The sequence below is a fragment of the Elephas maximus genome, chromosome 3 (assembly GCF_024166365.1).
Source record: "Elephas maximus indicus isolate mEleMax1 chromosome 3, mEleMax1 primary haplotype, whole genome shotgun sequence".
NCBI lineage: Eukaryota > Metazoa > Chordata > Mammalia > Proboscidea > Elephantidae > Elephas > Elephas maximus.
The window spans coordinates 172,773,155-172,801,154 of NC_064821.1; the positions used below are offsets into that span (position 1 = coordinate 172,773,155).

General features: G+C 42.4%; 2 protein-coding genes across 2 annotated transcripts in view; one reads left to right on the plus strand and one right to left on the minus strand.

Annotated features, from left to right (window-relative positions):
• AKNAD1 (AKNA domain containing 1) overlaps positions 1-21,906 on the plus strand; it is a 50,955-nt gene extending 29,049 nt beyond the window's left edge. Inside the window, exons 10-15 of the mRNA XM_049880187.1 lie at positions 1,625-1,722; positions 14,789-14,911; positions 15,003-15,110; positions 18,640-18,721; positions 20,654-20,783; positions 21,576-21,906. Coding sequence (XP_049736144.1) covers positions 1,625-1,722; positions 14,789-14,911; positions 15,003-15,110; positions 18,640-18,721; positions 20,654-20,783; positions 21,576-21,707 — 673 coding nt within the window. The 3' untranslated portion in view covers positions 21,708-21,906. The remainder of the gene's footprint in view (positions 1-1,624; positions 1,723-14,788; positions 14,912-15,002; positions 15,111-18,639; positions 18,722-20,653; positions 20,784-21,575) is intronic.
• Positions 21,907-27,197: 5,291 nt separating this feature from the next.
• The window catches only part of STXBP3 (syntaxin binding protein 3), a 65,473-nt gene continuing 64,670 nt past the window's right edge, over positions 27,198-28,000 (minus strand). Inside the window, exon 19 of the mRNA XM_049880189.1 lies at positions 27,198-27,920. Within this exon, the coding sequence (XP_049736146.1) occupies positions 27,826-27,920 (95 nt within the window). The 3' untranslated portion in view covers positions 27,198-27,825. The remainder of the gene's footprint in view (positions 27,921-28,000) is intronic.

A 28,000-nucleotide genomic window follows, 5' to 3' on the forward strand; every position in this document is an offset into this window, starting at 1 on the left:
TGCACTTTACCTATTTTGTTTTGTCAAGAAACTGCCTCCTGGAGTTGAACTGCCCTGTCATTTTGTTCAGTAAGAAGATTTTAGTCCACACAAGAGTTTAAAAGCAGCAGCAGAAAGTCATGTGTTGGTCTGAGTTCACTTGAGTGAGATCCAAGGTTTCCACTTTGGGGAGATGTTCAAATGCCCTGAAGGAGGAGGGCGGAGACAGAAAATGAGGTGTGAGAAAATATATGACTCAGGAGGAGAGCATGTTTTTCCAAGAGGGAAATGGCCTGGCTTCTTAGCCCCCAACGCCACAAACCCCAAGCGCTGGGCCTCCGTCTGCCAGCAGCAGGCCCAGGCACAATTGGACGTGCATGTGTGTTTGCTAAGCAATGCTTCAGGCTAATCCCTGAGGAATCAGTCTTGTCCCTGACTCAGGGCTGGTCCGGGATAGTTTGGGCACAGAGCCCTCCACACTAAGAATGAGCAACTTTCCCTTGGGACTATCACTGTATCCCAGGGGCTGAGCAAGAGCTATGTTAAGAATTGTTATTAATTAGAGTTCCTTTGGACGAATTTTTTGGACGAATTAGAATTTCTATGAAGGAGGGAGGCCAAAACTGCGGGTTAGAGGATTCTCCTGGTAAACAATAGTAGTCTCTACTCTCTGGTACCCCCTGGTGGCCATATGCAGCTTCAGTTAATCCCACAGGTTCCCATAGCCTTTAGTTTCAGAGACATGAGGTGAAACCCTCTTTCCTGGATTTTTTGGATACAGTCAGCTTGTATTTACAGAGCCAAGGCCATGTGACCCAGGATTGATGTTTTGCACAGCTTCTTCCTATCATAAGAATTGATTTTGAGAAACATAGATGAGGAAAATCCAGTTTATAATTCCACACTTCAAATTTCTATTTTGTACAAGTATGTATCATGATTACATATTATCCTCTGGGGAACAAAACAGATTTATTTATTTATTCATTTATATTTTTGGTGAAGATATACACAGAAAAACACACATCAATTCAACAATTTCTACATGTACAATTCAGTAACATTGGTTACATTCTTCAGGTTGGGCCAGATAGTCTTTCTCATTATCCTTTTCTGAATTGCTTCACCACCATCAACACAAACTCACTGCCCCAATACTCATAAGCTTCTCATCTAACCTTTCGAGTTGTCATTGCCAATTTGATCTCATAATGATAACCCTTTGAAAGAATACAATGCTCAAGGCAGACATGCTTTTCTAATTGAGCTGAACTCTTGTTTGGTTTAAAGATGACTTTAAGGGATAGTTTTGGTTTAAGTTTTAAAGATTTAGTTTTGAGGGTTCATCTAGACTCGGTGGCTCCAGAACATCTGGATTCCATGAGAATTTGAAGTTCTAAAACGTGTTTATTTTTCATGTTTGGTGTAAATGTTATCAGGCCAAATTGTGCTGGGCGCCATTTCTTATGGCATAGCTCTGAAACAAACAACAGAGGGGATCTCTGTGTTGAGAATGACACACCCCATCTACATCCTTCCAGGCTGTGATATAAGAAACTTAACATTTTCATTTTACCAATACTATTCCTATCTCTGTTGTTAGAAGTGTACTAAAAGTTTATGGGATCTTCTGCACCTTTTCCAGGAAGCAAAAATTGGAGAAAAGAGGCCACAGAAGGATCAGCTGTGGAAGGTTTTCAATCATCATTCAAGAAAAACCATTGCACCTGTGTTCAACCTGCAGTAAGTAGAAGGGCCTGGGGGCTGTGGGTGCTCAGTCTTCAAGGCCCCTCTCCATGTGGTCTACTCGTGATGGGAGGCAGCTTGCCGCCTGCCACTCCAGACAACACTGCCCTGGACTGGAGTGTAGCACATTGTATTTTTGAAGCAAACTATGAAAAATTCACAATTCAATAAATTCAAATAAGATGTGGTCAAGTTGGGTGAAGAGCCAGCACATATTTCTGACTGAAATCCTAGGATCCCATGCACCCAGCCACCAGGTGCCCTCCGTTCTCTTTGTCATCACCCTTTCATCATGATCCATAACTCTGCACCTGGTAAGGTTACTGGCCACCTGAGAGTCATTCCTGAGTGGTACCAGGTTGTCCACACACATTTCACAGAAGTAGAGAAAGTTAGAGCTGGGAGCAGACTGAGAGAGCACCCAGTGCATGGAACTCAACAGCTTTTAGTCACAGGATCATTTCTCCAAAGATAGTTTAAGCAGAAAAAATCCCCTGGCAGAACTGCCTTGGTGAAGAAGAGGTGAGGCAAAAGGCCTGCCTGCTCAGGGAGCTCCTGAGCTGAACAATCACTGTTGGAGCCTGATCTACCCAGGTTACACGTGAGAAAACGGGCAAGAGAGCCAGTGAGGCCTGCCTACACATTCACACAGTTTGCACAGAACCTTTCCTTCAACTCAGTGTTCCTTCTGTTATGTCACATTTACTTCCATGCTGGCCTCTCAGTAGATGATACATTTTCATGTAATAATAAAAATAAAACCAAACTAGTTGCCATTGAGTCAATTCCAACTCATGGCAACGCCATGTGTCCAGAGTAGAACTGCTCCAAAGGGCTTCAAAGCTGTGACCTTTCAGAAACAGATTGCCAGGCCTTTCTTCTGAGGCACCTCTGGGTGGGTTCAAACCACCAACCTTTCAGTAGTAGTTGAGAGCTGAAGTGATTGTGCCACCCATTTATCGAATACTTACGCCATGATAGGGTCCAGTAAAACCAGGTGCTGTCAAGTTGACTCCAACCTGTGCTACCTCATGTGTGTCAGAGTAGAACTGTGCTTCATAGAGTTTTCAATGGCAGATTTTTCAGGAGTAGATCACCAGGCCTTTCTTCCAAGGCACCTCTGGGTGGACTTGAACAACCAACCTTCAGTTAGCAGCCGCGAGTGTTAACCGTTTGTACCATCCAGGGACTCTAGAACAGGTTAACCCACCACCCACTGCCGTCGAGTCTATTCCGACTCATAGCGACCCTACAGGACAGAGTAGAACTGCCCCACAGAGTTTCCAAGGAGTGCCTGGCGGATTCGAACTGCTGACCTCTTGGTTAGCAGACATAGCACTTAACCGCTACACCACCAGGGTTTCCCTAGAACAGGTTAGAGGTTTTGAAAGTGTGGTCAGAGGGCTCCCGGGGGTCCCTGAGGCCCTTTCGGGGGGCCATGGGGTCCTCCCTTTTCCAACTACATATCTGAGTGAGGGCACATGTTACAACAGATGGAATGCAGAAGCAGCTATGGAATCCAGCTTCTATCAAGCCGGACCTTCCAGATAGTTTGCCAAAACATAAAACAAGACCACTCTTCTCAATAATTTTTTTAGTTTTAAAAAATATGGCTATTTTTCATAAAAATATATTATTTCATAAACATAAAATGGATTTGTTGTTATTTTTAAATGACATAATAATATATGAACATTTAAAAAAAGTTTTTAATTTTAATTTCTTAAAAAAAAGCCACACGATGGTCATTTAGTCTTAGAAATATCTGGATTATTCTGCACAAGCAAAAATGACTTGTAATTTATACACAGACATCTCTCTACCCCGTCCATCTTCAGCTGACTGAACGTTGTATGACAGCCCTTTTCTGGAGCAGGAAGAGATTTTTCACCACAAATATATAAAATTGTACATAACATGGTATATGGTAGATAAAAACTATATTGACAAAGCTCTTTGGAGTCCTCAATAATTTTAAGAGTATAAAAGGGTTCTGAGACCAAAAGTTTGAGAACTGCTGACATAGTGCGTATTGTTTAATTATCACGACACCCCTATGAGATAGGAATTATCATTTTTATTTTATAGATAGGGAAATGGAGGCTCAGAGAAATTAAGTGACTTGCCCTGGTGGCACAGTGGTTAAGAGTCACGGCTGCTAACCAAAAAGGTCAGCAGTTCGAATCCACCAGTCGCTCCTTGGCAACCCTATAGGGCAGTTCTACTCTGTCCTATAGGGTTGCTATGAGCCGGAATCAACTCGACGACAACAGGTTTGGTTTTGGGTCTTGCCAGGGTCACGGAGCTAGCGTATTAATTACTTTTGCTGTAAACTATCCCAACACTTAATGGCTTACAACAACAACAACGACAACAAAAACCCGTTGCCGTTGAGTCGATTCCGACTCATAGTGACCCTATAGGACAGAGTAGAGCTGTTACATAGAGCTTCCAAGGAGCACATGGTGGATTTGAACTGCTGACGTCTTGGTTAGCAGCCATACCACTTAACCACTATGCCTCCAGGGTTTCTATAGGTCAGGAATTTGGGATCAGCGGCTTCGCTGGGTTTTCAGGCTCAAGATCTCTCATGAAGTTGCCGTCAAAATGCCAGCCAGGACTGCAGTCATCTGAAGGCTTGATGGGGGCTGGAGGATCTGCTTCCAAGGTGGCTCACTCACGTGGCCATTGACAGGAGGCCTCAGTTCCTTGCCATATGAGCCTTTCCATAGGGCTGCTTAAGCATCCTTACAACATGGCAGCCAGCCTCCCCCAGAGCAATGATCCCAGAGAACAAGAAAGACCAACATGGAAGCTTCGATGTGTTTTATGACCTAGATTTGGAAGTTTTACACCATCAAAATTGCTTTATTCCTGGCCATCTAAAATGCATCAATTGATCTCAACCCACCTGGAGCAAAAGAGAACAAAAAACACCAAAGACGCCAGGTAAATATGAGCCCAGGAGACAGAAAGGGCCACATAAACCAGAGACTACATCAGCCTGACAGCAGAACTGGATGGTGCCTGGCTATCACCGATGACTGCCCTGACAGAGAACACAACAGAGAATCCCTGATGGAGCAGGAGAACAGTGGGATGCAGACATCAAATTCTCGTAAAAAGGCCAGACTTAATGGTCTGACTGAGACTGGAGGGACCCTGGAGGTCATGGTCCCCAGACCCTCTGTTAGCCCAAGACTGGAACCATTCCTGAAGCCAACTCTTCAAACAGGGATTGGACTAGACTATAAGAGAAAATGATACTGGTGAGGAGTGAGATTCTTGGCTCAAGTAGACACATGAGACTATGTGGGCAGCTCCTGTCTGGAGGCGAGATGAGAAGGCAGAGGGGGACAGGAGCTGGCTGAATGGGCACAGGGAATGTAGGGGGGAGAGAAGGAGTGTGCTTGCTGTCTCATTAGGGGGAGAGCAACTAGGAGTACATAGCAAGGTGTATGTAAATTTTTGTATAAGAGACTTGATTTGTAAACTTTCACTTGAAGCACACACACACACAAAATCCCTTTATTCTATTCATTAGAAGCAAGTCACTAAGTCCAGCCTGCACTCAAGGGGAGGGGAATTAGACTCCATCTTTTGAAGGGAGTATCGAAGAACTTGTGGAGATATTTTCCATCATCACAACTAGTAAGTGGCAGAGCCAGACTTCAAACTCGGGTGCATCTGAACCTTGTGCTCTTTTCATTGTTCAACACAGCCTCCTCAGGCATGCCCCCTGTCCTCTATTTGTTATTTCCTCGGGTTCAGTTTGAGAAGGCACTCAATGACTACTGACTGAGTGAGATTTGGAGAAACAATCTCCCTAGAGCTCATGCCATGACTCATACTTTGAAAGATAATGTTAAAAAGAGTGCAGGGGCAGGGCCAAGATGGCTGACTAGGTAGAAGCTACCTCGGATCCCTTTTGCAACAAAGACTCGGAAAAACAAGTGAATCGATCACATATATGACAATCCATGAACCCTGACCATCAAACACAGATCTAAAGAGTTGACCTGAGTGACAGAGACTAAGAAGGAGCAACCACGGGGAAGCAATGACTGTTTTTGGAGCCTGGAGCCAGCGTCCCAGTCAGAAAACCTTGGTGCCAGGCTTTGGACTGGGCGCAGGGGAGCTGAGCACGGCATCCTAAGATGGCACAAACACGGGAAGCAGCCCTAGCTCCCAGAAGTGACCTTGGGGGAAGCCCAGCCAGTGCATGCAGGCAGCGCAGTGACGCAGCTGACAAGAGGAGAAGTCAACGGGAGGCAGCGACTGGTTTTGGAGCTTGGAGTGCGGCGTCCCAGCCAGGGAACCTTGTCGCTGGGCTTTGGACTGGGAGCGAAGGAACTGACCACGGCTTCTGAGACAGCACAAGCAAAGGACGCGGGCCTGACCCTCAGGGGCAATCTCGACCTAGCCAACGCACACAGGCTACACATCCCTCAGGAATCTCAGATAAAACAGTCATCACCAAACAAGTTAAGTAGCTTTGTCTATATTCTGGGGTGCTACTCTCTCCTATCTATCTGATCCCTCCCCTCCCCTTCCCAGGTGGCTTCATTAACACTGGAATTTCCTGAGCCAGACAGTGAAGTGCTCTGCATTTTTTTGTTGTTGTTGTTGCTGTCTTTTCCTAGCCCATTCTCCTGGCTTGAGAGAAGCAGCTACAAAAAACCCAGGGACCAAAAATCCTTCCCTGACTTCCCGAAATTGGGCTAAAAATACAGAACTAGCTCCAGCCAAGCATATGAGATCCAGAGTCTTGGGCTTTCATCCCTACAGGAAACAAGGTGGCTATTATAATGCAAAGGCAATTCTGATAGGGATCTGACTGCAATTGTTTTAGCGGATTACTGGAAAGACAAGTTTCCCAGGTCTGATATCTCTACCTATTAAACAGAGCCCTCACTGACCCACAACAGGGAACTGAGGGCTGAAGCTCCCCCCAGACCACCTAGCCTCCTGCCATAGGGGTCTGAGGATGGTGACACCTACCAATCTGTAGAGGTACATGCATTGGGTGCCTAAGGTACAGCTGGAGAGCCCACCCACCAAAGTGCTTTAGGAATAGAGACACACCTACCTCACTGGCACTTGGGGGAAGCCTGTCAGCATCCTGCCCCCCTGGGGTGTGACCCCCTGCTCCTACTAGAATCTGGCACACACAACTATCACCACTACTTCTCCAGGTGGATAGGTGACAGTCTGCACCACACACTTGGTGACCCAAAATCAGATTCTACTCAAGAATAGTGAATGGACTCAGGCTTATATATCTGGTAACAGCCCAAACCAGCTGGTAATAGGACATAAGTGATTCAAGGGCTACAACAATCAAGACAGTGCAATCTAGTAGCCCATCTACATATATTGAAAGAAAACAAAACAAGATAAGACTCAGTGAGCAAATATAAAATAAATCATTACAATATCTTATAGATGGCTCAGAGACAGCAGTCGATATCAAACCACATAAAGAAGCAGACCATGATTGCTTATACAAATCCCCAAACTAAAGAATCAAAATCTTTCCCAAATGAAGATACAATCCTGGAATTGCCAGATGCAGAATATAAAAAACTAATTTACAGAATGCTTCAAGACATCAGGGATGACCTCATAAATGAAATAAGGCAAAAAGCCAAGGAACACACTGATAAAGCAGTTGAAGAAATCAAAAAGATTATTCAAGAACATAGTGGAAAAATTAATAAGCTGCAAGAATCCATAGAGAGACAGCATTCAGAAATCCAAAAGATTAACAGTAAAATTACAGAATTAGAAAACTCAATAGGAAGTCAGAGGAGCAGAATCGAGCAATTGGAATGCAGAGCGGGGGAGCTGGAGGATAAGGCAATTGACACCAATATAAAAAAATCCAATATAGTTGAAAAAAATCAGATAAAAGAATTTAAAAAATGAAGAAACCCTAAGGATCATGTGGGACTCTCTCAAGAAGAATAACTTGTGTGTGATTGGAGTTCCAGAACAGGGAAGGATAACAGAAAATACGGAGAGAATAGTTGAAGATCTGTTAGCAGAAAACTTCGCTGACATCTTGAAAGATGAAAGGATATCTATCCAAGATGCTCATCGAACCCCATGTAGGACTGATCCAAAAAAGAAAATCGCCAAGACATATTATCATCAAACTTGCCAAAACCAAAGATAAAGAGAAAATTTTAAAAGCAGCCAGGGATAAAAGAAAGGTCTCCTACAAAGGAGAATCAATAAGAATAAGTTCACACTACTCAGCAGAAAGCATGCAGTCAAGAAGGCAATGGGATGACATATATAGAGCACTGAAGGAGAAAAACTGCCAGCCATGGATCATATATCCAGCAAAACTCTCTCTCAAATATGAAGGTGAAATTAAAACATTTACAGATAAACACAAGCCGAGAGAATTTGCAAAAACCAAACCAAAGCCACAAGAAATACTAAAGGAAATTGGTCAGAAAATCAATAATATCAGATACCAACACAACACAAGGTCACAGAACAGAACATCCTGATATCAACTCAAATAAGGAAATCACAAAAACAAATTAAGATTAATTTTAAAAAGAAAAAAATGCTCAAAACAGGGAATCATTGAAGTCAATATGTAAAAGATCACAATAATCAAAAAGAGGGACTAATTATAGGAGGCATAAAACTGCCATATGGAGAGGAAAACAAGGCTGTATAGGACAATACAAGTTAGGTTTTTACTTAGAAAAACAGGGGTAAATATCAAGGTAACCACAAAGAGGTCTAACAATTCCATAACTCAAAATAAAAACCAAGAAAAACATAATGACTCAGCAAACATAAATTCAACTACTATGAAAATGAGGAACATACAATTTACAAAGAAAAACGTCTCAGCACAAAAAAGTAAGTGGAAGAATGAAATTGTCAACAACACACACAAAAAGGCACCAAAATGACAGCACTAAACACATACTTATCTATAATTACACTGAATGTAAATGGACTAAATGCACCAATAAAGAGACAGAGAGTCTCGGACTGGATAAAGAAACATGATCCATCTATATGCTGCCTGTAAGAGACACACCTTAGACTTAGAGACACAAACAAACTAAAACTCAAAGGATGGAAAAAAATATATCAAGCAAACAACAAGCAAAAAAGAGCAGGGGTAGCAATATTAATTTCTGACAAAATAGACTGTAAAGTTAAATCCACCACAAGGGATAAAGAAGGACACTACATAATGATTAAAGGGACAATTGACCAGGAAGATATAACCATATTAAATATTTATGTACCCAATGACAGGGCTGCAAGATACATAAAACAAACTTTAACAGAACTGAAAAGTGAGATAGACACCTCCACAATTATAGTAGGACACTTCAACACACCACTTTCGGAGAAGGACAGGACTTCCAGTAAGAAGCTCAATAGAGACACGGAAGACCCAATTGCTACAATCAACCAACTTGACCTCATAGACTTATATAGAACACTTCACCCAACTGCTGCAAAGTATACTTTTTTTTCTAGCGCACATGGAACATTCTCTAGAGTAGACCACATATTAGGTCATAAAACAAACCTTTGCAGAATCCAAAACATTGAAATATTACAAAGCATCTTCTCAGACCACAAGGCCATAAAAGTGGAAATCAATAACAGAAAAATCAGGAAGAAAAATCAAATACTTGGAAACTGAACAATACCCTCCTGAAAAAAGACTGGGTTATAAAAGACATTAAGGAGGGAATAAAGAAATTCATAGAATGAAACAAGAATGAAAACACTTCCTATCAAAACCTCTGGGACACAGCAAAAGCAGTGCTCAGAGGTCAATTTATATTGATAAATGCACACATACATAAAGAAGAAAGAGCCAAAATCAGAGAACTGTCCCTATAACTTGAACAAATAGAAAGCGAGCAACAAAAGAATCCATCAGGCACCAGAAGAAAACAAATAATAAAAATTAGAGCTGAACTAAATGAATTAGAGAACAGAAAAACAATTGAAAGAATTAACAAAGCCAAAAGCTGGTTCTTTGAAAAAATTAACAAAATTGATAAACCATTGGCCAGACTGACTAAAGAAATACAGGAAAGGAAACAAATAACCGGAATAAGAAACGAGATGGGCCACATCACAGCAGACCCAACTGAAATTAAAAGAATCATATCAGATTATTACAAAAAATTGTACTCTAACAAATTTGCAAACCTAGAAGAAATGGATGAATTCCTAGAAAAACACTACCTACCTAAACTAACACAATCAGAAGTAGAACAACTAAATAGACCCATAACAAAAAAAGAGATTGAAAAGGTAATCAAGAAACTCCCAACAAAAAGAAAGCCCTAGCCCAGATGGCTTCACTGCAGAGTTCTACCAAACTTTCAGAGAAGAGTTAACACCACTACTACTAAAGGTATCTCAAAGCATTGAAAATGATGGAATACTACCTAACTCATTCTATGGAGCCAGAATATCCCTGATACCAAAACCAGGTAAAGACACCACAAAAAAAGAAAATTACAGACCTATATCCCTCATGAACATAGATGCAGAAATCCTCAACAAAATTCTAGCCAATAGAATTCAACAACATATCAAAAAAAAATCCACCATGACCAAGTGGGATTTATACCAGGTATGCAAGGTTGGTTTAATATTAGAAAAACCATTAATGTAATCTACCATATAAATAAAACAAAACACAAAAACCACATGATCTTATCAATTGATGCAGAAAAGGCATTTGACAAACTCCAGCACCCATTTATGATAAAAACTCTCAGCAAAATAGGAATTGAAGGAAAATTCCTCAACATAATAAAGGGCATCTATACAAAGCCAACAGCCAACATCACTCTAAATGGAGAGAGCCTGAAAGCATTTCCCTTGAGAACAGGAACCAGACAAGGATGCCCTTTATCACCGCTCTTATTCAACATTTTGCTAGTTGTCCTAGCCAGAGCAATTAGACTAGACAAAGAAATAAAGGGCATCTGGATTGGCAAGGAAGAAGTAAAATTATCTCTATGTGCAGATGACATGATCTTATACACAGAAAACCCTAAGGAATCCTCCAGAAAACTACTGAAACTAATAGAAGAGTTTGGCAGAGTCTCAGGTTATAAGATAAACATACAAAAGTCGCTTGGATTCCTCTACATCAACAAAAAGAACATTGAAGAGGAAATCACCAAATCAATACCATTCACAGTAGCCCCCAAGGAGATAAAATACTTAGGAATAAATCTTACCAAAGATGTAAAAGACCTATAAAAAGAAAACTACAAAGTACTACTGCAAGAAACTAAAAAGGACCTACATAAGTGGAAAAACATAACTTGCTCAGGGATAGAAAGACTTAACATAGTAAAAATGTCTATTCTACCAAAAGCCATCTGTACATACAATGCACTTCAGATCTAAATTCCAATGATATTTTTTAATGTGATAGAGAAACAAATCACCAACTTCATATGGAAGGGAAAGAAGCCCCGGATAAGTAAAGCATCACTGAAAAAGAAGAAAGTGGGAGGCCTCACTCTACCTGATTTTAGAACATATTAACAGCCACAGTAGTCAAAACAGCCTGGTACTGGTACAACAACAGGCACACAGACCAACGGAACAGAATTGAGAACCCAGATATAAATCCATCCATATATGAGCAGCTGATATTTGACAAAGGCCCAGTGTCAGTTAATTGGGGAAAAGATAGTCTTTTTAACAAATGGTGCTGGCATAACTGGATATCCATTTGCACAAAAATGAAACAGGACCCATACCTCACACCATGCACAAAAACTAACTCCAAGTGGATCAAAGACCTAAACATAAAGACTAAAACGATAAAGACCATGGAAGAAAAAATAGGGACAACGTTAGGAGCCCTAATACAAGGCATAAACAGAATCCAAAACATTACCAAAAATGACGAAGAGAAACCAGATAACTGGGAGCTCCTAAAAATCAAACACCTATGCTCATCTAAAGACTTCACCAAGAGAGTAAAAAGACCACCTACAGATTGGGAGAAAATTTTCAGCTATGACATCTCTGACCAGTGCCTGATCTCTAAAATCTATATGATTCTGTTAAAACTCAACCACAAAAAGACAAACAACCCAATCAAGAAGTGGGCAAAGGATATGAACACACACTTCACTAAAGAAGATATTCAGGCAGCTAACAGATACATGAGAAAATGCTCTCGATCATTAGCCATTAGAGAAATGCAAATTAAAACTACGATGAGATTCCATCTCACTCCAACAAGGCTGGCATTAACCCAAAAAACACAAAATAATAAATGCTGGAGAGGCTGCGGAGAGATTGGAACTCTTATACACTGCTGGTGGGAATGTAAAATGGTACAACCACTTTGGAAATCTATCTGGCATTATCTTAAACAGTTAGAAATAGAACTACCATACAACCCAGAAATCCCACTCCTTGGACTATACCCTAGAGAAATAAGAGCATGTACACGAACAGATATATGCACACCCATGTTTATTGCAGCACTGTTTACAATAGCAAAAAGCTGGAAGGAACCAAGGTGTCCATCAACGGATGAATGGTTAAATAAATTATGGTATAGTCACACAATGGAGTACTACACATCGATAAAGAACAGTGACGAATCTGTGAAACTTTTCATAACATGGAGGAACCTGGAAGGCATTATGCTGAGCAAAATTAGTCAGAGGCAAAAGGACAAATATTGTATAAGACCACTATTATAAGATCGTGAGAAATAGTATAAACTGAGAAGAACACATTCTTCTGTGGTTATGAGAGGGGGGAGGGAGGGAGGGTGCGAGAGAGTTATTTACTGATTAGTTAGTAGATAAGAACTACTTTAGGTGAAGGGAAGGACAATACTCAACACACAGAAGGTCAGCTCAACTGGACTGGACCAAAAGCAAAGAAGTTTCCGGGATAAACTGAATGTTTTGAAGGTCAGCGGAGCAAGGGTGGGGATTTGGGGACTATGGCTTAAGGGGACTTCTAAGTCAATTGGCAAAATAAATTCTATTATGAAAACATTCTGCATCCCACTTTGAATTGTGGCGTCTGGGGTCTTAAATGCTAACAAGCAGCCATCTAAGATGCATCAATTAGTCTTAACCCACCTGGATCAAAGGAGAATGAAGAACACCAAGGTCACAGGGTAACTATGAGCCCAAGAGACAGAAAGGGCCACATGAACCAGAGACTTACATCACCCTGAGACCAGAAGAACTAGATGGTGCCCGGCCACAACCGATGACTGCCCTGACAGGGAGCACAACAGAGAACCCCTGAGGGAGCAGGAGAACAGTGGGATGTAGACCCCAAATTCTCATAAAAAGACCAGACTTAATGGTGACTGAGACTAGAAGAATCCCGGCTGTCATGGTCCCCAAACCTTTTGTTGGCCCAGGACAGGAACCATTCCCGAAGACAACTCATCAGACATGGAAGGGACTGGACAATGGGTTGGAGAGAGATGCTAATGAAGAGTGAGCTACCTGTATCAGGTGGACACTTGAGACTGTGTTGGCATGTCCTGTCTGGAGGGTAGATGGGAGGGTAGAGAGGGTTAGAAACTGGCAAAACGGTCACGAAAGGAGAGACTGGAAGGAGGGAGTGGGCTGACTCATTAGGGGGAGAGTAAGTGGGAGTATGGAGTAAGGTGTATATAAGCTTATATGTGACAGACTGACTTGATTTGTAAAATTTCACTTAAAGCACAATAAAAATTACTTAACAAAAAAAAATGAGTGCAGTAAGGCAGAAAGTGTTGAGAGGCTTTGTCCCCTGGCTGACCCTTTCCTGGCACTGAGATGCTGCTTAGACCTCCTGAGCTCAACGTGTCCACCTACCTGGCCCATGCTGCCAGGTCCTGGCCTTACCTGAAGTGGTGCACTGCCCATGGTCTGCTGAACAAATTCTAGACCTGCACCACACACACACACACACACACACACACACACACACTCTGCCACTAACCTTTCTGTGGCACTGATGAGAGCAAAGTTATGATTTAGGTTCTCAAACGGGCTTATGAATTTCATGTAGGGGAAAACCATCTTTCCGATTGCCCGACTGACCAAACACAAGCTCTTGGCCACAGCAGGTTCTGAGAGAAAGGGTGGGATGTATCAGGGTAAATCTGGAAGAACAACTGCAAATGTGAGATTATCTGACAATTCAGTGGCCATATTCTCACACATCCATTCATCTGGCAGACCTTAATTGAGTGGCACAGTGGTTAAGAGCTATGGCTGCTAACCAAAAGGTCCGCAGTTTGAATCTACCAGCTGCTCCTTGGAAACCCTATAGAGCAGTTCTACTTTGTCCTTCAGGGTTGCTATGAGTCAGAAGCGACTCTTAGCAATGTTTTTTGTCTTTTTTTTTATGTGCTAGGCAGAAGAGTGCTGGTAGCATGGTGGTTTAAACACTCAGCTGCTAACCGAAATGTCAGTTGTTTAAACCCACCAGCTGTTCCTTGGTAGAAAGATGTGGCAGTCTGCTTCTATAAAGATTTACAGCCTTGGGAACCCTATAAGGCAGTTCTGCTCTGTCCTATATGTTATGGCAACAGGTTTGGCGTTTTGGTATGTACTAGGCAAGGAGTGGCACAAACGACTGAGTGCTCATCTACTAACTGAAAAGCTGGCAGTTCAAGTCGACCCAGAGGCACCTCAGAAGAAAGGCCTGGCAATCTACTGAAATATCACAGCCATGGAAAACCCTATGGAGCACAGTTCTACCAGGGCACACATGGGGTCTCCATGAGTCAGAATTGACACGATGGTAACTAATTTTTGGTTTTACGTGCGAGGCACATCTTGAGACTTTCATATGAGGACTGTTACTTACCCAGTCATCTCTCAGTTTTCAGAAAGGGATCCCAAATGACACTCCTGGGCTGGTAGCTCCCCTTGGTGTCACAGCCTGGGGAAGTTGGACACTTTGTTGCCTAACACATTCCTGGCACAATTAGAGTTCTGCTCTCCGCCCCATATTTGATAATCAAGAAGCTCACACTTCCTTTGTGTAACTTCAGCTTTTTCAGGTTCTGATGCAGGAAACAGCTTCTATTCTGATTCTGGCACGGGGCTGCAGAGCAACAAATGTGAGAAGTGTGGCGCTAAGATTTCTACCTCCCCAAGAGTCAGCAGTAAAGAGCTGCCTAGAGGTGAGACACTTGGGGGTCCTCGAAAGATGGTGTAAGTGGGAACAGCTGTTGTTTCCAGGCACCTGGTTGTTGCTTTTCATTTTGTCTTTAGAATTTCATTATAGCCACAGCGCCCCAGCACAGAATTACTTAAATTATTGTGAAATAGGTCCTTTTGTTCAGCTCTGCTTTTTAGACGAAAATAAAAACTCATCACCTTGTAAGTCCATCTCCTGCTTGACCATGTCCCAGATGTTGGGAGACCCGCATTACATTGGCCACTACTTCCTTTTTTGGGGGGTCCCTGTCCTCCCCAGTCTGCTCCTCAGATCTCCAGCCCTACACCTGGATGGCAACAGGCTGGGCTGGGGGTGGGCAATCTGAAATCCTAGTGACAAAAGACTCCAAAGCTTATTAAGTGCTACACCAATGCCAGCTGGTCACAAATCACGCATGGTTGCTGCATAAATGACGGACAGAGTGAATAATCACCACTACTGTTGGTATTATTCAGAAGTGGCTGATGCTGTAAATACATCCCCACTAAAAGTCAGCATGTATAAAAATAGACTACACTATTTAAGGAGCCCTGGTTGCCAGTGGTTAAGAGCTACAGCTGCTAACCGAAAGGTGGGCAGTTTGAATCTACCAGCTGCTCCTTGGAAACCCTTTGGCACAGTTTTACTCTGTCCTAGGGGGTCACCATGAGTCAGATTCGAATGGATGGCAATGGGTTTGGTTTTTTTTTTTTTTTTTAATATATATACTATTTTTTGATTTAAAAGTAGCCCTAGTGGAGTAATGGTTAAGCACTTGGCTGCTAATGGAACAGTTGGCAGTTTGAACCCACCCAGCGGCCCGGCAGGGGAAAGACCTGGAGATTTGGCTTGTAAAGAATACAGCCTAGAACACCCTATGAGGCAGTTCTACCCTGTCATGTGGGGTCGCTTTGAGTGGGAGCTGACTTGACAGCACCTAACAACAACATATTACTTAAGCATTATATTGTTAATTTCTAATGCAAAAATCTTACTGTCTTTGGAAAAAAAATTAAAATGCCACAAAAAATTTATTTACAAAGATGACTAAGACATGACCCCTCTTACTCAAGGAATCAAGTCTGTTGAGAGAAAGGAATTCATGCCCAAACAAACATAGTTCAAGGCAAAGTGTGGTAAGTGCTAAAATCAATGTCAAAGTGTGCTAAGGGAACACAAAGGAGGGAAAGAAGCACTCCTTGTTTTACCCCTGAATCATGGCCAGCCCTGATTCTCTACAGGGGCCGCATCCTTTCCTTGTGGTGAGTTCTCTTCATACCTGCAGAGATCTTCCTTTCTCTCCCTGGACAGCGTCCCCAGGGAGAAGGTTTTTCACCTTTCATATTTTCCAGTGCCCACCACTAAACAATGTCATTTACCTGGTTGACCTCAGCTGTGCCTCCCCTATCCCTATCCACCTCCAGCTGCCAAACCGTCCAGCTGGATGTATTCTCTCAGGGTGACAGTCAGAGAATGGGCAGAAGCCACAGGGCAGCTTTCTTTACTGTCCCCTGGGTCATTGGGTCTGTACCCTATGAGACCTGTTACTCCAGTATATGAACAATGAAAACTAAGGAAGCTGAAATGTGATCTTGGACTCCATTAGTAAATTTTAAGAGCCCAAGATGGTGGAAGTCACAGGGAGGCAACTTTTGCCCAATGGTAAAAAAAACAACCTTCGAGCAATTGGAGCTGACAGCTGTGGAGTGGGCTGTTGCAGATCTTGAGCCCCATCTGTAGACTGGGTGACCATTTACTTTGTCAGGATGTCGTCAAGAAGACTGGGTTAGAACTGGACAGGATGATCCCCAAGGTCCTTTCCAACTCTGAGATTCCATGTTTCAAATTAAATCCAAAATTACTTTTGCAGAGTACCAGAGGATTAAGGCTCATTAGCATTCATCGTTGCTCCAGTTTGGGTGGTTAGCATGACTGGATTTGGACTTTCTGGCTTCTGCCCTGCCCTTCTGTGTCTGAGGGACAATTTTTCCCTGTTTCTTCGGCCAAATGGGCCCCTCCTGAGGGGGAGTGGTGTCTAGCTACTAGAGACCAGCGAGTAAGACGGGAAACCTGGAAGGAGAAGAAGGGAAAACAGGGAAGAAAATGGGAAGAGGGAGGGAGGAGGGCAGCCTCCGTGCCAGAGAAGGTAGATTCGTTGGCCACTGATTTCTCTTTCTTCTTTTGCCTGGCTCTCTTCTTGTCTTCCTTGGTGACTTTACTGCATTCATCTTTTTCTCTGTTCACTCTCTATTCTCTGGAATTGCCTTAGGAACAACTGTTAGCTACTGACTCCTAGAATCATTGCTTCTAAAGTTGGAGAGGACTTCAGGGATTCATTTGGTTCAGTCTCTTGGAAGATATTATCACCTCCATTTTTCAGAGAAGTAGTTGAGCCCAGAAGAGGTAAACAACAGGCCCGGGTCACACAGTTACGCTCAGGGAACCTAGAATCCTGATCTCTTGTTTGCTAATAAAACTTATCCTAAGTTCAGAACACTTGATACACAGTTCTTTCTTTTTATGCTCCCTTTCTGATTTATTAAAATTTTATGAAATGTTTCATTCACACAGAAAAGTTCAGAAAATGATACCCAGATACCCACCACTTGGGGGATCATCAGATTTTTTTTTTATTATGATAAAAATACATATAACAAAACTTTTGTTCATTCAACCGTTTTTACATGCAGAGTTCAGCGACATTGATTACATTCATCAGGCTGTGCACCCAGCACCACTATCCTTTTCCAGATTATTCTACCACCATTAACAGAAGCTCAGTGCCCCCTAAGCCCTGGTATCTCCTCCTCCCTGCCTCCCACTCCTGGTAACCACTAGTAAGCTTCGGTCTCTATACATTTTTCTATTTTATATAAGTGGGATCATACAATATTTGTCCTTTTGTTACTGACTTCTTTTACTCAAAATAATGTTTTCAAGGTTTATCCATGTTGTAGCATGTATCAAGGAGCCCTGGTGGTACAGTGGTCAGGTGCTAACCAAAAGGCTGGTGGCTTGAAACCACCAGCCTCTCCATGGGAGAAAGGCATGGCAGTCTGCTTCTCTAAAGATTACAGCCTTGGAAACCCTATGGGGCAGTCCTACTCTGTCCAGTAGGGTCTCTATGTGTCGACTTGACGGCAACGGGTTTGGTTAAATGCATGTATCAAGACTTCATTTCTCTTTATGGCTGAGTAGTATTCCACCATATGTATGTATCACATTTTGTTTATCCATTCATCTGTTGATGGACATTTAGGTTGTTTCTACCTTTTGGCTATTGTGAATCATGGTGCAAGGAACACTGATATACAGGTTTCTGTTTATTGGTTCTTTTGGTATATACCTATGATTGGGATTGCTGGGTCATATGGTAGTTCCATGATTAACTTTTTGAGGAACAGCCAAACATTTCCACAGCAGCTATACTATTTTGCATGCCCACCAGCAGTGTACAAAATTCCATTTTCTCCACAGCCTTGACAATACCTATTATTTTCCATTTTTTAAAAATAGCAACTTTGCATGTGTGTTTTGGCCATATGTATAACCTCTTTGGTGAAATGTTTACTCAAGTCCTTTGCCTATTTTTTAAATTTTTGATTGCTTGTCTTTTTGTTGTTAACTTTTAGGAGTGTTTAAATATATTCTTCATATTAAATTGGGATCATTTTTGAGGCTCTGAATTTAATCATAGCTTCCATATTTCAGCTTGTTCGAAACCAAAAAGGGTGTGTTCCCAGACAGAAAATTTGAAATCCTCTCAAGATGAACATGAACGCATGCCAGAAAAGTAAGTGTTATTTTATTATTAACTAATAATAACAAAAAATGGCTACCATTGGTTGGGGGCATAATGACATGTTTAATGCTTTAACTACCTGTCCAAGGTCACCTAGGTCATATGTAGTAGGGAGTCAGGATGCAGGTGGCTACTGGGGGGAGGATTGGATTAGAGGAGTCAAGAGTTGGCCAAATAAGAGTTTAGTTCAGTAATCCAGATGAGAGACGATGGTAGCTTGGCCTGGGATGGTGGAGCTGGAAACAGAAATGGATGGATTCAAGAACTACGTAAGAGGCAGAATCAGTAGTGCAGTAGCTTAGGCTCTGGACCCAGACTCACTCAGTTTGAGCCTGCTACCCATTACAGAGCAGTGTTTAAGAATGTGACCTCTAGAGACTTCTTGGGCTTGCCTCTGTGTCCTTGGGCAGGTTACTTGACCTCTCTGTGCTTCAAGTTCCAATATTTAAAATGGTCATGATGATGGACTAAACCACTGAGGGTTAAGTGAATTAATACATGGAAAGCATTTAGAATGGTACCTGGCTCATAGTAAACACTCAGTAAGTGATGGCTGAGGAGCCCTGGTGATGCAGTGGTCAAAGTGCTTGGCTGCCAACTGAAAGGTTGGCGGTTTGAACCCACCAGCTGCTCTGTGGAGAAAGATGTAGCAGTCTGCTTCCATAAAGATTATAGCCTTGGAAACCCTGTGGGGTAGTTCTACTCTGTCCTATAGGGTCACTATGAGTTGGAGTCAACTCGATGGCAGTGGGTTTGGTTTTTAAGTGATGGCTATTATTAATATTGTTGATGGCAGTGAGGGCCTGGCTATAGGGAGGTGGAGGACTCTGAAGCCCTGGCCTTTCCCACTGCACCACACTGCTGTGCCCTGTCCGGGATTTTTCCTTATCTAGGTACCCCTGGGAAGCCCTGGTGGCCTAGTGGTTGAGGGCTACGGCTGCTAACCAGGGGCTCCTTGGAAACTCTGTGGGGCAGTTCTGCTCTGCCCTGTAGGGTTGCTATGAGTCGGAATCGACTCAACGGCAACAGGTTAGGTACCCCTGATGCTGAGTCACCTCTCTCAACTGGAGGATAGGGCCACTGTGTTAGGTCAGTCTGCAGAACCATCCAAAGTTAATGTGTTAGGGGGAGAGGGATGAAGGGAGGCTTTGAAGTCACAAGCATTTGACCTGAGACTTTCTGGAGATGATGTCACTCACAAGTGTTCTGTCTACCAAAGAATTCACACTTAACAGAGGGAATCTCAAGCCAGGTGAGGGTGGCTCATGGCAGACCCGCTGGCAGGCACGTTCTTGTGCACCTTTTGGGGCTACCATTTACGGTTGTGCAAACTATAACTCCAGGCAGTGCCCTTCAGATAGGCTGATGTGAATGAAACCTCCTAGAGCTATGCAGTGCACAACCTGAACACATGTACATAGTGGCCTTGGCACCCTTCATACACCTAGTGCAGACTGAGGCCCATCCCTAAGTGATAGAGTCATGAATACAGCATAGTAGTCTAGGAGAGATGCTGCTTTTATTTGTTGACTGCTGCTGCCCCCTTGCTGTGTAAGTTCACTGGTGCTAGAATGAGTAAACCCAAGGTGCCTGCAGTTGGCAGATACATGGGTAGAAGGTTGGCCCCAGGAGAATAAAAATGGAATAAAAACCTCTTTGGAGTCTTGCCTTTCTTCATACCAGAAAAAGAGACAAATTCTGAGAGCAGATGCCCTTGATGGTCTCAGCAACGAACCTTGTCCTGAAGCTCAGCTGTGGTACCCTGCAACAGGACATTGGGAACTATAAAAGGCAGGGGGTATCCCTCTCCCATGCCCCCTTTAACACACACAGGGTCATCACTGAACCACAGGGCTGAGCTGAAAGGGAGAGTGTGCTTGAGGGGGTGCTTCACTCAAGGATCAATGTACTCTTGCCTTCCAGGAAAGATCTCACGGCTTTCAGGACCTACAGCTCAGACCTTGCTACACCCGCACTCCATTCCCACTCCCGAAGGATTTATGGAAGCAAATGCTTATGCTGCTTTAGGAGTACTGACAAAACAGAATTTGAGGTGGGGACTTAGAAAAAAAAAAAAAATTCTAGAATTCCTGTAGTTCCTAAGTTTGGTCTTGACCACAGAACTGATGGCTTTTACGTTTCTGCAATGAGCAGTGGGAACGGGGGAGGTAGGGAGAGGGCAGAAAATGCTCTGCTAAATTTTTGGTTTAAAGACATTTTGTGCTCACACTAACCTAAAGACACATGGCCTTAGCAGCCTCATGGTTTGTTTTATTTCCAGACTCGTTCCCAGGAAAATTTCCTGGAGAGAATGTTTTGGGGTGGTTCTTTTCCTCAGCACAGGATTCCACTGGCCCGGGCTTTGAAGGCACTGGAGTTTGTCTCTAGCTGTGCCCCCAGTTCTCGTCCAGTGACGCTGCTGTTAGGGCTGCATGCCCCAGCAGGTTCCTACTTGCAAACTAATCTTCAGGCCACTCTCAAATGCTTCCCTACACACCCATGGGCTGCAGTCCCTGGGTGCCCTCTCTCTGGCCCCATATCCCCTTCAACGGCCCTTCTCTTTCTCATGGGTTCCTTTTTCTGCAGCATGGAAAAGCCCAGCAGGCTGCGACCTCCACCCTCTGATTCATGCTTATCAGTCACGTGCTGGTCTTTTTTCTATCCCTTTCCTTTGCAAATATATTCCATCGCAGACCGGTTTCCTAGGAAACCAGCCCTCCAAAACAGAAATAGACTGTGTGGAAAACAGAATCCTCCAAAAATTCCACCTTGCAGTGTTTAATAAGGAGAGAACCCAATTAACAGAAATAGCAGTGACTAAAATGTGTGGACTTTCCCTCTGCAGGTTTTAAACTCAGCCTTGGATCACGCTCTGAGGACAGCAACCGTTTTGAAAGAAACTACCGATCAAATGATTAAATCAATTGCAGAAGATCTTGCCAAAGCACAGAGACGGAGGAATCGACTGAAATATTAGTTGTTCAACCCCAGGCAACCAAGGATTAGAATGAAAGAAAGCCTGACTTTCACACACACACACACACACACAAAGTATTTTACTTATTACACAATTTAGAAAGATGACTTTTCAGAAAACACACCAAAATTACAAGAAATGGGTAATGCAAGTGGTTCAATGAAAAAAAAAATTGGGTCTTTGATCTTTGAAATAAACATCAACCAACAAGTATTTATTTTAAGATAAATCTATGTTTTTCCTAATGCATAATAAATCAAAACAATAAAAGAAACTTAAACCAAACCTTTTGCCATTGAGTCAATTCTGACTCACAGGACAGAGCAGAACTGCCCCATAGGCTTTCTAAGGGCTGCAGGCTTTGTGGAAGCAGAAGGCCAGATCTGTCTCCTGCTGAGCTCGTGGGTTTGGTTAGCAGCTGAGCTCTTAACCACTGCACCACCAGGGCTCCTCTTTAACCTCTGAGTCTGGCAAAAATTCAGGTTTGAAACGACCCAGTGTCAGTGAGGATGGGGGCAAGCAGGCACTCTCATACATTGTTGGTGGAAGTATAAATTGGTGCAACCTTTTAGGGAGCCAATTTCATAATCAGAATCTATAACATTCCAAAAGCACTTAGCCTCTGACCAGCAATTCTATTGCCAGGAATTTACTTTGTGGCTAACTCACACAAATACGCTGTGGCATGAGCACAAGAATGGCCTGATGGTAGCAGCCCCCCCAGTGGAATTAATACTGTGGACGACAGGTTCATAAACAGCAGTGCAGCCACACAAATTAATACTCTGCAGCCGATGAAAAGAATAAGGTGGATTATCTGCAAGACAGTGAAAAAAAGCAAGAGGCCTAACTATATATATAGTGTGACCTCATTTGTGTATGTTTTTTAAGGACATACATATTTTCTGGAAAGGTACACAAAATTCCTAAGTGGTTACTCCTGAGAAACCGGATAAGGGGTTTCAGAGGCATTTTTACTTTTCATTTGCTTTCTGTAATGTATGAAATTCTTACCACATGCTTATATTATAAATTAACATTCTTTGTTTACCGACTTCTTGAAGTCAGAAATACACAAAAATGAAAACTGGGATCATTATGTCTAAAAATGGTGGAATGGGAGAGGGTTTTGCTGTGTATATTTTCACAAAAAAAGAGGGAAGAAAAGTGAAGACAATTCACTAAAATTGAGAACTACAGATTGTTTAAGTAAATTCGTAGCATTTCATATAAAATGCCAGAGTAAGTTTTTGTTGCTAAGAGAAGCTTCTGATTTGGTTCTTTGTTGTTGTTGTTAGGTGCCGTCGAGTCAGTTCCGATTCATAGTGACCCCACGCACAACAGAACGCAACACTGCCCGGTCCTGCGCCATCCTTACAATCTTTGTTATGCTTGAGCTCATTGTTGCAGCCACTGTGTCAGTCCACCTCATTGAGGGTCTTCCACTTTTCCACTGACCCTGTACTCTGCCAAGCATGATGTCCTTCTCCAGGGACTGATCCCTCCTGACAACATGTCCAAAGTATGTAAGATGCAGTCTTGCTATCCTTGCTTCTAAGGAACATTCTGGTTGCACTTCCTCCAGACAGATTTGTTCATTCTTTTGGCAGTCCATGGTATGTTCAATATTCTTTGCCAACAGCACAATTCAAAGGCGTCAACTCTTCTTCAGTCTTCCTTATTCATTCTCCAGCTTTCACATGCATATGATGCGATTGAAAACACCATGGCTTGGATCAGGCGCACCTTAGTCTTCAAGGTGACGTCTTTGCTCTTCAACACTTTAAAGAGGTCCTTTGCAGCAGATTTACCCAATGCAATGCGTCTTTTGATTTCTTGACTGCTGCTTCCATGGCTGTTGATTGTGGATCCAAGTAAAATGAAATCCTTGACAACTTCAATCTTTTCTCTGTTTATCATGATGTTGCTCATTGGTCCAGTTGTGAGGATTTTTGTTTTCTTTATGTTGAGGTGCAATCCATACTGAAGGCTGTGGTCTTTGATCTTCATTAGCAAGTGCTTCAAGTCCTTTTCATTTTCAGCAAGCAAGGTTGTGTCATCTGTATAACGTCTGTCAGTTTGTCGTACTGTGGGGGTTTGCGTGTTGCTGTGATGCTGGACGCTATGCCACGGGTATTCAGATACCAGCAGGGTTACCCATGGAGGACAGATTTCAGCTGAGCTTCCAGACTAAGACAGACTAGGAAGAAAGACCCGGCAGTCTACTTCTGAAAAGCATTAGCCAGTGAAAACCCTACGAATAGCAGCAGAACGTTTGCTTCTTTAAGACTGATTTATCACACCCTTACTGATGGAGCAGCAGATCACTGATTTTTTCTCTCTTTTCCTGAGGCTTCTCAGCTCTGTACACTCCAAACATTCAACAATTGATACCTCCAACCCCTAGAGCCTGGCCTGGTGTGAGGAGGGAGTTGAATCCCTTCCCACTTTGAAGATTTTTGTGCTGACCAGGGCAGAGGCTTATTTCTCTAGCTGGCTGGTGGATGAGATATTTTTAACTTGGAGCTTGGAAACTGGTTTAGGGTACCTTGGAAGAGATAAAGCAGAGGCGAGCCTGAAGATACCTCTGACTCTGTGGCTAATTTTACTTTAGGCTGTAGCACCATCAGGAAGACAGCGAAGACTTAATGATCGTATTCTAAGAGAAAAAAGGAGGCTTGTACTGAGTATGTTTTAAGAGGCTTCTAGCTTTATCTAACTAAATTTAATCACAAATTGACAGCCTGCTTCGTATGCCAAGCCTCACAATTCCATTCCCAAGTTTAAATTACACACTTCCCTGGCTCAGCTGAAGTGTTCTTACATGATTCACTAGCTTAAGACCTTTTTAAATTTTCATTCCTCTTTGAGAATCTGATGAGAGCTACGGAGTCTCCTCCCATGTCCCACTCTCCCATGGAAAAGGGACATAAGAACACACACACAATTGAGCACACGATTTAAAGAAGTTCACGGATACCCTGAAGCCAGTCCATGGAACATACGTTAAAAAGGACCATCATAAATGAGTATTCCTGATCCCTCAAATTAACATTTACAGAAACTTGCATTTGTAAGCATTTATGGATTTTAAAAAGATATGGTCTACCTCTGCCTTATTAAAACCATATTTATTGACTGTAGTTTTGGCTGTCTCCTCCCTCATGCAACGTCTTTCTTGTAGGCTTCTCATTCTGCTCCAGTAATAAGCCAGAAAAACAAGCTCGTTAAGCAAAAGTAAAGGAACCCTGGTGGTACAGTGGTTAAATGCTCGGCTGCTAACAAAAGGACAGCAGTTCAAACCCACCAGCCGCTCCAAGGGAGAAAGATGTAGCAGTCAGCTTTCGTAAAGATTGATGGCCTTGGAAACCCTGTGGGGCAGTTCTCCTCTGTCCTACAGGGTCCTTATGAGTCGGAATTGACTTGATGGCAGTGGGTTTGGTTTTTGTGGTTTAATTGTAGCCCTAATGGGGGGCCAATGGGCTCAGCTTTGTCTAAGGGCAGCACGCTGTAAAAGAACACTTGGCTGAGTTTCCTCGGAAGCAGAAGCCTCTTAGTGCTTATTTCCAATGTGTAGCTGCTTGAGGCTGCTAGAAGCATGACAGCAGGGCCCTTTGGGACATTAAACCAAATGAAAAAAATACCCAAACCCTCACCTCCCTGGAGGTCAGGCTGGTATCTCGTGTCAACGGCCATTACATGGGTAGTCTTTCTGGTGTGGCCTGCCCCCAACCTAAGTCATCTTATTAGCATAAACTATCAGTTGTCTTCCAAGGGGCCCACCATGAAAACAAAGACACTCCAATTACTCAGGAAATCCCAGGGGCTTAGCGGTTACTTCCAGGAACTGGGGACAAATGCTAGCCAATTTTTTTCTATTATACAGGTTTAGAGATGATCTCCCAGGAACCTGGGACAAAGGCCAAACTCTTTATTATACAGCTTGTGACGCTACCATGAAATAGGCACTGTCACCCACTGTTGCAAGGCTACAAAGTGAGGCCTTTATGGAAGAAAATGTGCTGGTATCTATCAATATTTTAAATGCATAATTCCTTGATCAGCTACGTCGTTGCTAGGAATTTACATTATGGAAATATTTGTGTAAGTCTGTGAAGGTAAGTGCCCAAATAATTCACTGTGGCATTATCTGTAAGAGCAAAACTCTGAAAACGAGTGACATATAAATTGTGGTCCACCACATGAGGAAAGATTTGAAATGTAGATGTTCCCTTGTAGAACACATACACGTACACATCTACAGATACATCCTTATGTTATTTAGCCTCATACAGGTATTTATTTAAAAACAAACAAACAGGTATTACCTGGGTAGGGAGACTAAAGTGCATTCTGACAAACCGATTTGATTCTCCTGGAATCTAGATCTCTGGGTCTCTGGAGTGGGGGTGGCCTGCTCAGGCCACTGCCCTTAGGTGTCCTTTCGAACCTTGGGCCTTTAAGGAACTGTTTTCCTAGTCACCTTCAAGTCAAACAACAGCCAAGTGAGCAGCTTAGCTGAGATCATTTTGCCTTAAGCATTGGGCTCTTTTAGCAAATTATCCATATGCAGGCTGGCTTCCAGGAGCAGGAACCCCAGGGTCTGACTGGAAAATGTATGTCAAGTCCTTAGTGACTCTTCCTCCAACCCACCAACCCTGGAACCCTGCCTGTGCTCTGATGTTATCTTCTGAGAAATTAACATGACGATGACTTATATAACCCACTTTCACTGTCCTGGCTTTCCCGAAACGTTCCAATTTGAATTCTACTTGTAGCCGGGTGGAAACTCCCGGTTCTGCTTAGTGCGACTTGTCTCAGAGAATAAATGAGACCGAGGTGGGAGAGTAGAAAGGCACCTTTATTTCACTGTGCAGGGAAAGGAGCAGTCAGAGCTGCCGCCGCTAAGACTATTCAACCTGAGGAGAAAGGTTACCTTTAAGGGGTTTACGAGTAGGAAGTTCATGCAAGTTACATCGGCAACATTCTTAATCATACCACGCAGGCGCAATGGGGTTTACATATAACGTCATGCATCATATGTTCAGAAAATGGTGGTTAAACTCCACCCAGAGGTGGTGAGGTTACTATGCATGAAGCATTTAATGAGCTAAAAGATTATCCTGAATGCCAACATGGCGCCTAAACCAGTTTCTGTCAATTTCATCTAGTTTCGGGGCAGCAGTTAAGGAGGAGGAACCAGGATTCTAACGCAAAGTTACGGGGCATGCCAAGCAAAGGAACCAGGATTCTAACGTAAAGCCATGGGACGGGGCGTGCCAAGCACGCTGCTTGAGGCAGTGGAATTTTCCACAGCCTAAGGACCTCTGTCTTATCCTTACAATAAAAGTATTCTGTTACACTCATTTTTGGTGTTTCTCTGCACATTTAGGTTTTCAATAATTCTTTTTCTTCTTTGTAACTCTCTCATTTAAAACTTTTTAAAAGTCCCCAACTTCCCCTTTGACCCAAAAAAAAAACCGAGAAAGATAATTTTTGCAATTATATATTTATTTTCTCTTAGAATGTTCATGATTATTCTGTTTCCTAATTTAAACATTCATGATTTCAAAACTGTATAAAATTGTGTTCTGGAGAAGTTACCTAGCTAGTAACTAGTAACTACCACTTTATTTCTATTATTGACAACGAATTATTTTATACATAAAAGAAATAATTTCAGTTGAAAGAGAACTGTATTTATAGAAATCTATCATACATACACATTTACAATTTTAACTTTTGCAATCTCTTCATTTAAAATCATTCTTTTTCAAAACAGTATTCTTCCGCATAGGACACTTAGATAAGTAACAAGTAATTAGTATGTACATAGGTGGCTGTGAAAATTACCCAATTCTACTAGAGTCTGCTCTAAAGGTAAAAGATTTTCTTTTAGAAGGCATTTTAACATTTCTTCTCACCGTATACCAAGCAGCAATATTTAAACTGACAAACCCAATGACAGGTAGTCATAAACACTCCCTTCAGAAATATTTTTAGAAAGTTATCTTTCCATAAAAATATTTACATTATTTAAATTATATGATAGCAACATTTCTTTATCTATTTTAATTGAACATATTAATGAGAATCCTCCAATAAAGAAACAAAAAACTTATTCATCCTTAATAAAGGCGATTTTATCCTTGGATTTATTCAGCATCTTTATATCATCCAACAGCTTTTTGGGTGTTAAAATATGCGTAGAACCTGGTAGAGGAAAAGGTAGCTTTTCAGAAATCGGGTTTTCCTTGGCTTAATATATTGGCTTGTCCTTCAAATATGCAAAG